This window comes from Juglans microcarpa x Juglans regia, chromosome 8D (assembly GCF_004785595.1).
Source record: "Juglans microcarpa x Juglans regia isolate MS1-56 chromosome 8D, Jm3101_v1.0, whole genome shotgun sequence".
Lineage (NCBI taxonomy): Eukaryota > Viridiplantae > Streptophyta > Magnoliopsida > Fagales > Juglandaceae > Juglans > Juglans microcarpa x Juglans regia.
This window is the reverse complement of record NC_054608.1, coordinates 10,707,812-10,721,825: the sequence shown is the minus strand read 5'-3', so window position 1 is coordinate 10,721,825 and position 14,014 is coordinate 10,707,812. Positions and strand designations below refer to the sequence as shown.

At 38.5% G+C, this 14,014-nt stretch overlaps 2 protein-coding genes and 1 pseudogene across 2 annotated transcripts; all 3 read right to left on the bottom strand.

Moving 5' to 3' along the window:
- Positions 1-1,456: 1,456 nt before the first annotated feature.
- Positions 1,457-2,568, bottom strand: LOC121242775 (annotated as a pseudogene).
- Positions 2,569-2,679: 111 nt separating this feature from the next.
- LOC121242774 (demethylepipodophyllotoxin synthase-like) lies at positions 2,680-4,100 on the bottom strand. Its single transcript, XM_041140727.1, has one exon. The coding sequence runs from the start codon at positions 4,031-4,033 to the stop codon at positions 3,125-3,127; it is 909 nt and encodes a 302-aa protein (XP_040996661.1). The 5' UTR covers positions 4,034-4,100; the 3' UTR covers positions 2,680-3,124.
- Positions 4,101-8,291: 4,191 nt separating this feature from the next.
- On the bottom strand, positions 8,292-10,306 carry LOC121242206 (cytochrome P450 CYP82D47-like). The gene is made up of 2 exons (XM_041140098.1): positions 9,347-10,306; positions 8,292-8,924 (listed from the first exon to the last, which is right to left on the bottom strand). The coding sequence occupies exons 1-2, from the start codon at positions 10,304-10,306 to the stop codon at positions 8,292-8,294; spliced, it is 1,593 nt and encodes a 530-aa protein (XP_040996032.1).
- Between the last annotated feature and the right edge of the window lie 3,708 nt (positions 10,307-14,014).

The window sequence follows — 14,014 nt, the reverse complement described above, 5'->3', positions numbered from 1 at the left end:
TGAAATGTGGCACTCTTCCAGTCGTGGCCCACTTGGCATCCAAAAATCACAAGATTTTTATTATGCTATAAATTTCTAAAAATTCTAAGTAAACTAGTAGCGTTATTCCATTTTGTCTAGTTATAATCCTAATTATGAAGTTTCTTGAGAGCTTGAGGAAGAGATATGGGTTAAGTATTCACAAATATTTGAGGGGTAAGTATTGTTGTCTCGTATCAAAAGTGAGTATATTTTGGATACAAAATGTTCATATGATCCCTCGCTCACTATGTAAGGACCCTGACCCTTGCAAATTCTGGGGACAAAATTTTTATAAAGGGGAGGGATGTCAAACCCAGCCCACTTGTAAGAAAAATAGAAAAGTGGTGCAGTGCACCCTTTTGACCCAGGGGTTTTGTTTTGCCAATTCTCCTTCCCTAGCCCCCCCAACACACATTTTCTCTCTCCTTCTGCAAAGTCCTTCTCTCCATGGGATGCTTCGTGCGACCACCCTCCGATCTTGCCCCTATCGTCGATACAGGTAAGCCACTTCGACCGTCACTATTTTGACCTTCGCACAGGTGTGAAATTGTTGTATCTGTTTTGAGTGCTCCCACATTAGTAACAAAGTGATTTATGTTCTGCTTGGCTAACTGCAAATATGTACAACCTTGTTGTGGGGGTAAACGTGGCCTTGTTTTCAATGCACTCACTTTAATGACAAAGTGATTTATATTTTGCTTGGCTAGTCATATAGATATGCATGACCCAACAAGGAGGTAAACATAGCCTCTATTTATGTTTTTATATTTTTATCTCTCGCTCTAAATATTAGAATTTAATTAAAATTTCTAGAAAACATTAATTCAATTAAGCAAGTTATCAAGTCAAAATTTATTCCTAATTTATAGTTGTTTGCTAAAATGTGTATATTATATACGGCTAGAGGTGAAGCCCAGCTTGATGCATTGAAGCCCATTTGCAGTACCGAAAACAAAATGTAAGCTGAAATGTTAAAAGTCCAGCCTGTCGCTTAAAAGTCCATATGCAGTTCCCAGGGACTTAGAATAACTTGCAGGAGTTTAGTTTCGTCTTTCATCTAGTGTTCAATGTATGTATTGTAGGACCTTTCAGCTGGGATCATTTGCCAGGTTATAAACGTGCGTGGGTAAAGACAAATCTGGTTTCTACGTCCCCCAACGTAACAGATATAATGATGATGTCACTAGAAAGAGTCTTTTAACTTAGGAAAACAATTCCAATTTGCATACCTAGCTACTCTGGTTCCTATATGGTTACACATAGTTTAGTGCAAAGAGCTAGTATCCCTTCCTTTTTTTTTTTTCTGATTTCCTATAGGATGGAGGGATCATTTTAATAGAGACCTTAACCCTAAAGATCTTTATGGAACCCTTTTCAACTTCAGGATCAGTTTGGAAAAATATCAAATTCCAAGGACATGTACAATAAATTTTCCAAAAAACAAATTACTATACTTTAATTATGAAATTGTGGTACATGATCCCCTAATATGCATAAGATAGGTACGTACTTTTACAAGCGAACACGCCAAAATAAAAATAAAAACAAGAACAAGCGAGCATGCCAAAGCATTTCTAAATATATATCCTTGTGCATGAAGATCATTACGAAACTCCTTGACAATATTGTACCTATTTAACATATACTCAAATGATCATGCATATGCTGAGGAAGGAAGGCGTGGAGTGAGATGGACTTCTAGTGGGGTGGCTTTCAGGGATGTAAGTCTGACTTTCTCAGTCATGTCTATTGGTTCATCTGCTGGTACTGTCGAAATCTCAAAGGCATGCAAGAAGTTAGCAAGTGTGAGTTGCATAACTTTAAGTCCAAAAGAGATTCCTGGACAAACTCTCCTCCCGCTACCAAATGGTATGAGCTCAAAATGCTGGCCCTTAAAGTCAACATCTTTGTGGCTTGTAAGGAATCTTTCTGGGTGAAATTCTGTTGGATCTGTCCACACTTGTGGATCTCTATGAATCTTTGATAGATTAACAAGAAGACGGGTGCCCTTTGGGATGTGATAACCTGCCAAAGTGCAATCCTCAAGAGACTCGTGTGGCGCAGAAAGTGGCGCAGTGAGCTATAAACGTTGTTTCTTTGATAACAACTCAAAGATAGACTAGGTTTTTCACATCTGATTCCATCACTGACCTATCTCTACCAATTTGGAGGTCTAATTCTTGTTGGACTTTCTTAAGAGCCTCTCGGTTATTAAGAAGTAGAGAGAGCGCCCACGTCATTGTCACTGTCGTTGTATCTGTAACCGCTAAGATGAGGCCCTGCAAAAGTGTTAGCATGTATGTATATGTTATTTATAATTTTACCATATTAAACTAAAATAGAATTCAACGAAACTATTCCCCTCAAAAGATTAAAAAAGAGCAATGCCTATGATAAATACTTGCAATTTCCTCTCGCTTCTGCAGTCTGTTTGTAGTTTTTTTCCTTCAAATTTTTTATGAGTGCTCTCTTCTAGCTCGGGCTTATCTTGTGTTTAAAAAAGAAATAGATTTTTTTTTTTAAATTGAAATGATTTTTTTGGACGAATATTAATAATATTATATACAATCTTAAATTATGCGAATTCCGTACACACATTTTGAAAAATAATGGGCCACCATTAAAATGTAAATTTTTTTTTTTATGTTGGACCAAAATTTATCCATTTGGGCGGACTTTGGGAGCTAGACAGATGTTTCCAACACCCTTGCCCAAGCTGGCCGGGAAATCTACCATTTTCTTTCTACAAACAAGAACCAACAAATTCATTGAGAATTTGGGGAGGTTACCCTTTGTAGTTACCATAACAAGAGAGCTGGATTCCTTTTGAAGATATGGAAAAATTCCCTGATAGTATGTTAAACTCCAATGGATAATTAGAAAAGAAAGAAAAACAAAAAAAAAAAGGTACTCGTGATCAGTTTGCTTAACAAATCAAGAATGATCTTTATATTCAATAAATATAAAAGCAAAGCAATTAGCTTAAATAGGGTTATCAAAAGCATACCAGACAAGTAGCCTTGTTGATTGTATCAGCATCATAACTTGAATTCACTTCACTATCAACGAAAATAGACAACATCACATCCATAAAGTCTTGATGTCACTTCTTTACCTCCCCATAAATTCTTCTTTGCTTGTGTTCTTCTAGCCATCCTTCAAGCTCCTGATCTAATTTTTTTGCAGTTTTCTTCATTGCCTTCTTGTACCCACCCAAGTCGAACCATCTTAGATATGGAAGCATATCTGATGCTACAAATGTCCCACTCAGCACAAAGAAATCTCTCATCGCATTTCGACATTGATCATTTCCTTCATCCTCATCCTTGGTTGCAATCCAAGCAATTCGCTTCTTTATAACCATCATAAACACAACGTTTAGGGTTACATAGCCGAACCATCTTCTCATCTCCACTAATGCGTTGTTGTTCTTGGCCGACAACTCGTAGATCTCTTTTATAGCGGTGTTTACCTCTGACTCTTGGATGTGTTTGAACATCTCGATACGGTGATTTGAGAGGACCTCAAGAGTGGCTATTCTTCGAACATGGCGCCAATAGGAACCATCTGGGCTGAATCCGAACATGGCATAGTTGTAACCCATGAGTTCTGCCGCCAAAGCTTTTGTACGGTTGGCAAAGACTTTATCGTTAGTAGTGAAACACTCTTTAGCTATCTTTGAACTGCTTACTACTATAGCTCTATGCATGCCCAAGTTGATACTGAAGATTGGTCCATTCTTGTCGGCCATGTCACCTAGGGTTATATGAGCTAGTTGCATCCCTCCTAATAGTAATAGGTGGAGGTGGTCGATTATAGGCCATGCACCACCTGCTTTTGGTGGAAGTATCTTTTGAGGGGCAGTTTTTTGGATTCTCCTCCATATCCAAAGTAGAAATAAGAAAAAGAGAAATAGGACAAGTATAATGGCCATAAAAGCAGTGAAAGACAAGAATTCAAAGAGCATGGTTGTTTTGGTTGTCGACAGGGGTTTATATAGAGATGAGGGCATACTTCTTTTTGAGTCATTTTTGTAGGTCAAGGTTCGTCAAACACCGTTTCCATAAAGCAAAAATCCGATAAAGTTCCAGATCTTGTTTGCTTCCTAGCCAATTCTCTATGATTCCAATAAAGAAAACTGATCATATATAAGACAAAATCATAATTTAATAATTTATAACGTCTATTAACGAGGAGCATTGTATGTGGCTTTATATTCGCCCGCTGGCATATCAAGTGGTCTATCTCCAAGTCCGCTTCACGTACAGTCTCTAGTGCAGCCATGACAGCCAATTCTCTATGATTGACAATAAACTGTCGAAACGGAAAGCCATCCTGGATATGAATAAGCAATAAAAATACTCAAAAAGAAAACTGATCGCAAGACAAAATCATAATTTAATAGTTTATAAAGTGCGATTAAGGATTGTATCAGGGACGGCTAAGATCATTGGTAATATGGTAGTCAAATATTATGCAAGTCTAAATTTTAATTAGATGTAAAAAAAGTTTTTATATTGGACTAACTAATAGTTGATTTGAGCTATATTAACTTTTAAATCCTCTCTAAATATGACTAGCTATTATTCATAATAGAAAGTAATATTTTATTATTTCATCACTTCTCTCTCTTCAAATGGTAAAATATGCATGGCATGTACTAGTAAAATTTTTTATTTATTTTATTGATTGCGAATATTGAAAGAGCAGACACATTATTTCTACAAAGCATGAAGATTTAGGAAATATATGAATTATATTTGTAAAAAAAAATAAAAAAAATAAAAAATAATATTATATTATTATTTTAACTTTAAAATAGATAGTCCAATGTATATTCATTTAGTCAAAAAGTAATACTATAGCCAAAAGTTAAAATTTTAGCTAAATTTTGAACTTGGCAATGGCCTAGACCAATGCTCTAAACTGCGTTTAGATGTTGAACTGACTTGAATTAAGTTGAATTGAGATAATAAAATATTGTTAAAATATTTATTTCTTAACATTATTATTATTTTAAAATTTAAAAAAATTGAATTGTTTATTATATTTATTTTAAAATTTGAAAAAACTATAATGATGAGTTGAAATGAATTAAGATGAGTTTATTTTCCAATCGAAACCTAAGTGTATTTTGTGGCCTAAGGCGACGTTAAGTACATAATGTTTTAATTTAAAAATAATAATAATATTTAAATATTAAATAATAAAATTTTCTAAAGTATAAAACAAATATAAATATTTATATATATACTTCTTTTAATATTTCATTTGGAAAACAAATAAGCTAATCGATATGACAATAAACATCATATTTTATAAAATATTCAAGAGTAATATATCATTATATTTCTATTTCAATTTTACTATTGTCTGAAAATTTTGTATATTAATTTTGAGTTAGATTTTTTTCACTAAAACTTCTATATTTGCTGATTTTATTTTTATTTTTACCAAATTTTACGCTTTAAGAATGATTTTATTTTAGGTAAAAAAAATTTCATCATTTATGCTAATTAATATTTTTTAGAATCATAATAATTTATTTTTTTCTTTTGAAGGCCTACGGTGGGGGTCTTAGGCGGTGACTTTAGTTGCTACCCCTTGAGCCGGCCCTGCATTGTATGTGGCTGTATATATAATCGACAGATGAGATATATCGTATAAATTAAGAGTTCTAATGAGACGCAGGCCTAGCTAGCTAGGTGGTACTCGCGCCCTGGCATATATGGACTTCTTGGTTCATATATGAATATCCCATTAGACTATTTAATTATTTTCCTCTCAATTTTTTTTTAAATATGAAATTATATATCTTCAAATTAAAGGTTTGGAATTTATCACATCATGATCATTTATTATATATATATATATATATATAATTGAGCGATAATGGCTGTATGACTGTAAATGGTGACGTGCGTTGTGGCGAAAGTTAAAAGGAGGTTGGGCTAATCTATTGTGGAGTATTACGTTTGGACCTTGTACTTAGAACTTATACACAGGTATATTTGTCAATTTAATTGCCTGAAAACTTTCCTGCCACTAACCTTTAAGATTTCTTCCCCATCTCTGTTGTGTGTTGATCTTTTCTCCATGTTCAAATTCCATGTAAATCATGTTGTCATCCTCCTCACCTACAACTTGAGTGTCGGTTGAATTAGAATCAAAATTCTTAACTATATATCTGGTTTGAGTTTAGAAAACAGGTTGCGAATTAAAGTTGTGATAGATGTCGGATTATAAATTGGATTCGGATTACATGTGATTGAGTAATACTATGTACAGTCATAGATTACGCAAACGTCGTGTATTCACTTTAAAAAATAGTAGAGTCTACTAAAAAAAAATTTTTTTTTTTTTTGAATGTGAATCCCGTACATATTTATTTATTTTTTTAAAATTAATTACATAACGCTTACACATCCATGATTCAACTATCATTTTTTCAAAATTTATTCCCAATTTATAGTTGTTTACTAAAATGTGAATATTATACAGTACACAGCTAGAGGAGATCAAGTCCATATATATGCAGTACCCAGGTAGATTCATTTCGGGAGTTCTGTAACTTCTGTTTCGGCTTTTATCTAGTGTTCAATGTATGTAGGACCATTCGGCGCCTAGGATCATTTGTCAGCTTATAGACGTGAATAAAAACGATTTTGGTTTCTACGTCACTCGACGTAACAGATATGATAATGGTGTCACTAAAAAGACTCTTCACATATATTGATATAGATAAGACAACAGGCCGTCTAAATTGGCAACTGCAAATTGGAAAAGCCCCACGTCAGGTGCATATAAATTAAGCATAGCGCAATTCTCCACAAATTTTTGTCAATGATCAATTTAATTTTGATCTCTTAAGAGTTTCAAGCTTAAGATAAGAAAGTAAGTTATATAAAAGAGACCTTACAACATTTATAATCGTTCGAATTAAATTTTTGGATAGCATTAACTGTTTACTAAATATTGTAAGGCCCACTTTATATATATATATGAGAAATTATTAGCGATGAAAATAACTATTTATAATGATAATCGACTTATTTTGACATGAATAGTCACTTTCATAAGAGAGTAAAATCCAATTTGCATACATACTCTGATTTCCTATGGGATGGAGGGATTATTTTAATATAGGGATCTTAACCCTAAAGATCATTTTGACACCTTTTAACTTCCGGATCAGTACGAAAAATATCAAACTCGAAGGACATGTACAATAAATTTTCCAAAAACAAATTACTAAACTTTAATTATGAAATTACTAAGCTTCATTGATCCCATTTTTCATAGCTCAGGTAAGTTGTGTATGATTTGGGTGAACTCCATTAATGGTTGCCTTGATCGATTCTCAGGAGGGCTCATTGCTCAACCGAAACTCTCAATATGTGGATCTGACTGACTGCCTGGCCTTGCTTGCCTTCGCCAGCCCTTGTTTGAGCGGGCTAGGTGTTTAGAGCCCAGGCCGTGAGCTTCACGGCTATCCGCCTTCAGCATTGCTCTGACAGGCTCATTGCTCGCAGGAGACTTTCTATCTGCAAGCGGGTTTAGTTCCTTGCTTGTCTTTTGGGTGAGCTACATTGCTCTCCTAGGACTTTCCGAGTGCTAGCGGGTTAGTGATAGTTTCTTGGGCGAGCCGCATTGCTCATTCAGGTGTTCTGAGCGACAGGGGGTTAAGAACACGCTAGGCTGGTTACCCGGGCGAGCAATGGAGCTGGCCCGGGTTGTCTCGAGTGCTCGATTGGGATTTTTGAAAACTAATGTGATCGGTGCTTGTCAAGCTTTTTTCCCGGGTGAGCTGCATTGCTCGGCTGGGATTTGCCGAGCTGTCACTCTAGTGTTCTAAGTGATGGTACTCCTAGATTCCATGGAATTGGCATTTAACGAATAAGTAGGAACACAATGAAAGATAAAGAGAAAGAACAATGAAACTTATCTGTTTTTTTCGTATTAAACAAGGGCTGCGGTGCGACAAGTTTTGAGGTGTTGAATGGCATTGCGCTTCCTGGAGGGAGATACTTGGTGTGGTTTGGGATACATCCACGGCGGAGGACGTGCGGGCCTATGAACAGTAACTTCATTATTTGCACTAGTTTTTCACCCGAGACAGACAATAATCTGGCAAAGTTTAACAATTTATATTTGTAGCATATGAAATTACATGATCAAGCGCGTGTTTGTGTGTGTATATTCTAGTTTGCGCAGAGTCATATTTTCTGAATGTGTGGATCGCAGACTGCTTCAAAGACTGATGCTTCAGACTAGTTATGCACTATGTATCCCGGAGCAAGAAGGCGTGGAATGAGATGGACTTCGAGTGGTGTTGCTTTCATGGAGGTAATTCCGGCTTTCTCAACCATATCTACTGGTTCAGCTGAAGGAGTTGAAAGGTCAAAAGCATGCAAGAAGGTAGCAAGTGTGAGCTGAATCAGTTGCATACCAAGCGAGATTCCGGGGCAAATTCTTCTACCACTGCCAAATGGTATCAATTCAAAATTCTGACCCCTAACGTTGATATCTTTGTGGGTAGTAAGGAACCTTTCTGGATGAAATTCGGTTGGATCGGGCCACACATGTGAGTCTCGTTGGATCTTTGCTAGATTAACAAGAAGACGTGTGCCGGCTGGGACATGGTAACCAGCCAAAGTACAATCTTCAGTGGACTCATGCGGCAAAGAAAGTGGGGCTGCAGGGTATAAACGCATTGTTTCTTTGATGACTGCTTGAAGATAGATTAGGTTTTTCATGTCCGAATCTTTAACTTGCCTTTCCTTGCCAACCTGGAGGTCTAGTTCTTGTTGGACTTTCTTTAGAGCCTCTCGGTTGTTAAGAAGTAGAGAGAGAGCCCATGTCAAAGTCACAGCTGTTGTATCTATGCCCCCTAAGATAAGGGACTGCAAAAGCGGCAAAGTTAAGAGATATTAGAATAACCCTTTAAGGGCAGAGTCCAGTGGGCGAGTATTGACTATTAGGAAGAACATATGTACAGATATGCAGCTTCAGATCTTAGACTACATCGTGTTGTAGCAATGTGTTGAAACTTGAATCGCTACACATTGCTACTTATAATATACAAACTAGCAATGTGTTGAAACACTGTGGAGAGAGAAGAAACCACACTTTCAAGTGTTATAGCAATTCCTAAACCTGTTTTTGTTTTCTTCTCATGGGGTCTTTTTTAAATATGATCTTGCCAAAATATGAGCTAACAATAACCTTTGAACTGATCCTAGGAATGCCAATGCATATGATAGTAGACACTAGTGGATAATTGATTAATTATTTTGATTAATGAAAATATAATTAACGATCGTACCAGACAAGTAGCTTTGGTGATTGTATCAACATCAAAACTAGAAATCTCTTCGTTCTCTTTGAAGATTTCTTCGTTATCTATGACAACGGATAGCATCACATCCATAAAGTCATGGTGTCCGTTCTTCACCTCACTCAGGACCCTTCTTTGTTTGTGTACTTCTAGTAAACCTTGAAGCACATGATCCATTTCTCTTGCGGCTTTCTTCATGGCCCTCTCGTCCCCACCCAAGTCCAACCATCTCAGATATGGAAGTGCATCTGACACCACAAACTTTCCGGCCAACGTGAAGAAATCTATAAATGCCTTTCGGCTCCGGAGATCATTTCCTTCATCCTCATCCTCGGTGGTAGCCCAAGCAAATCGCTTCCCTACAACCATTCTAAATACAGTGTTTAGCGTGATGTTGCCGAACCATCTCTTCATCTCCACTAACATGAGCTTGTTGTTATTGACCAAGAGTTGATCATATGTTTCTTTTATAGATGTGTTTACCTCCGACTCTCCGATGTGTTTGAACATCTCAAGGCGGTGATTTGAAAGGAACTCATGTGTGGTTATTCTTCGAGCTTGGCGCCAATAGGGACCATAAGGGCTCAAACCGAATGTGGCATAGTTATAGCCCATAAGTTCTGTTGCCACAGCTTTGGGACGGTTGGCAAAGGCTTTATCATTGGTGGTGAAACACTCTTTGGCTAACTCTGAATTGCTGACCACTATAGCTTTATGCATGCCCAACCTGATAGTGAAGATTGGTCCATACTTGTCAGCCATATTACCCAAGGTTATATGGGCAGGGTTTGACCTTGCTAATAGGTGGAGGTGGCCGACAATAGGCCATGCACCACCTGCTTCGGGTGGAAGTGTTCTTTGAGGTGTAGTTTTTTTAGTTTCCCTCTTAGAAAATAGAAAGAAGAGAAAGAGAAGCAAGGCAAAGACGCTGGCCGTGATATAAGTCATATAACAGGTTGGGTGATTTTGGAAGAGCATATATAATTTCCTTTCTGGTTGTGGATAGAGGTTTCGTAGAGAAGGGGAAGGGGATATATATAGATATGTGCGCGCGCGCATGTGCCAAAGTCACGCCCTAGTCCAATTCACCACAGTCTCTTTTCAGTTTTTGTCATTTAATTGATCTGGCTCTTGGAAATGGCAGAAAGCAAGAATACACGACAAGCAGCTAGCAATTGCCAACCACTCCATCCGAATCTCTCCCTCTCTCTCTCTCTCTCTCTCTCAGCATAATTTTAAACTAATGCAATCATTCAACCTCGTCGGTCCGATTTAGTGATGTGTATGAATTGAGATAATAACATTTAAGATGAAGAAAGAGTATTAATATTAAAATTTGTACAGCAAAATGGCCCATCATATGGTTGATCAGATTGCAGAGGAGGCCTTCCGATCTCACCATTTTCCACTGATGTGGAAAAGGTTGTCCACTTGTTCTCGAGATATGAATTGTAGCTCTAGAAGTCTATGAATGTGACAAGAGACTCTGGCCCCTAGTACTCTTAGAAAAAGTATCATTGGCACGAGGCATTGAATAGAGGCCACGGAAAACAAATTCAATTGGTACACGGTATTGAAGAGCAGTTCAGAGGGGCCATCGCCACAACACTTTTTGCCCTCAATTTTCTTCCCACCCGGCCCCCCAAAAATAAAACAAATGAAATGCCTCCAAATGACGTACGTGTGAAGATTCTCAACATTAATGATAAACCACGACTTCAGCCAGAAGATTCAAACCAAATCCTAAATATTTGGGAGGAGGTTAGACGGGCGACGCAAGTGGGACGTAAGGACATTGTGCATGAGAAAGGCCTGCATACGCGCGTGGACTGGGTCATAGCTGTTAGAGACATTTCGGCTTGATGTTATCTTCTGTTTTATGTTATCTTCTGCTGCATTTCTATTTCAGTTAGTACGTGGAGTCAATTTTCATTATTTCAATTGTTAGGCATCGGCTACTGGTAGTGGCCTTAGGATGTTCCTCTGTTTTTGGCAAATTCTGTTTTTCAATTTCTATTTCAGTTTAGTGAACATGGACTGCTATTTAAGCAGCCGTGGGTTATCAATGAGAAAGGAGCAAAACTTATTCCAGTAAAAACTGTGGTACACCCTCATCTGAAGAGGACATTTTCTTGAGTATTGTCACGTACGTTAACAAGGGACCTATCATTGGCCTCAGAGCCAGGTTACTATGGGAACCAACAAGGAGCGTATTGAGCACTTGGAGTATGAACTCGGTGCTGTACAAGAAGGACTACAGTGAATGGAGGAAACTCTCAATCGACTTTCCAATATATTGCTAACTAACCTGGAATCCTCAAATCAAGGCAATCACCACCGGGAAAACCAAGATGGAGGGCGGATGGTCGTCTCGTCCAAATTAGTTAAGCTAGAGTTTCCACGCTTCTCTAGAGACGATCCAACAGAGTGGTTCAATTGGGTGGAACAATTCTTTGAATACCAAGGTACTGTAGAGAACCAAAAAGTTTCCATGGCGGCGTACCACCTTGAAGGGGAAGCCAACCAATGGTGGCAGTGGCTTCGCAGGACGTTACATGAAGAAGGACATATGATTTCTTGGGAAAAGTTCGAAGAGGAATTATGGGCTCGTTTCGGACCATCAGGATGCGAAGACTTTGATGAAGCTCTCTCACGGATTAGGCAAATGGGAACATTGAGAGACTATCAACGTGAGTTTGAGAAGCTAGGCAATAAGGTACGTGGATGGACACAAAAGGCGTTAGTAGGGACATTCATGGGTGGCTTGAAGGTTGAGATTTCTGATGGGATAAGGATGTTTAAACCGCAATCCCTTAAGGAGGCCATTAATCTGGCACGAATGCAGGACGAACAACTTGCACGCCAGCAATGGTTTGTGCGATCACCACCCACAAGAGCTCCTCTAGTCTTTCCATCAACCACGCGTGTAACTCCTGCTAGTTCTGCTGTTCCAATCAGGCGTTTAACATGGGAAGAAATGCAAAAGAGAAGGGCTCAAGGTCTCTGTTTCAATTGCAACCAACGCTTCACCGCTGGGGATAAATGTCAAAAGCCATAGTTACTACTCTTGGAGGGGCATACGGCTAATGTAATATGCGAAGACATTACTGATCAACAAACATTGGAGGAAGACCAAGGTGGAGATACAGGGGAAGTACAAGAACCTGAACAAGAACCCGAGATCACGTTGCATGCATTAACGGGGTGTCGGGTCCCAAAACCATGCGCATAACAGCAAAAATGGGTCCTCACGAAGTAGTGGTTCTGTTCGGGTGGCCAATGGAGAAAAACTAAAGTGCCAAGGGCATTACGATAAAGTACAAGTGGAGCTGCAGGGTACCGAGTTTTACCTCACCCTTTTTTCTCTGCCATTAATAGGTTTGGACCTTGTACTTGGTGTGCAATGGCTTGAAATGCTCGGATTTGTGGTCTGTGACTGGAAGAAATTGACCATGGACTTTACTTGGAAAAGCCAAGACCGAAGATTGCAAGGTGTAGACGTGTGAGCAATTCAGGAGACAACACCGAATGAAATATCGAAGGAGCTCCGCCAAGGCCATGCCTTATTTGCGATATACATTCAACCAACCTTGGGAACAGCCTCACATGATACGCCATTTGATGTTAAACAACAAGAGATGCAGAGGATACTTAAAGACTATGAGGACGTATTCCATGAGCCCACAAGTCTGCCACCAGTGCGCGAGGTTGGGCATTGCATTACGCTCAAGGAGGGGACCGAGCCAATCAATGTATGGCTGTATCGATATGCACATTTTCAAAAGGAAGAAATCGAAAAACAAGTTCAGGAGATGCTGAATTCCGGCCTCATTCATCCAAGCATCAGTCCGTTCTCATGCCAGTATTATTGGTAAAGAAAAAAGATGGAAGTTGGCGATTTTGCACAGACTACCGCGCACTCAATACCACCACCATCAAGGATCGATTTCCCATTTTGACGGTAGACGACATGTTAGATGAATTACATGGTGCTTCATACTTTACCAAGCTCGATCTAAGGGCCGGATACCACCAAGTAAGAGTAAATCCTTCCGACATTCTCAAAACAGCTTTTCGTACTCAGAATGGTCATTACGAATATTTAGTGATGTCGTTTGGCCTATGTAATGCACCCTCTACATTCCAAGCCATTATGAACTCTATATTTCGACCTTATCTTTAAAAGTTTATTTTGGTCTTCTTCGATGATATTCTCATATATAGTTCTACTTGGGAAAGGCATGTGGTGCATGTTAAACAAACCTTGGAGATTTTGAGGCAACAACAATTTTTTGCTAAGACCAGCAAGTGTGCATTCGGCCAACAGGAGCTAGAATATTTGGGATACATTGTTACGCCTCAAGGAGTGAAGGTCGATAATCATAAAATTGCTGCCATGGTGGCATGGCCTCAACCAACTAATATTTCTGAATTACGTGGGTTTTTAGGCTTGACAGGAAATTTGTTCGGAACTATGGCATCATCGCTCAACCTCTCACCAACCTCCTCAAGAAAGGGCAGTTTGGATGGAACAAGGAAGCCGAAGGAGCCTTCATGACTCTCAATCGAGCGATGACCACTGCCCCTGTTTTGGCCATGCCCAATTTTAATGAGCCCTTCACCATAGAAACCGACGCTGCAGGGGAAGGAATAGGC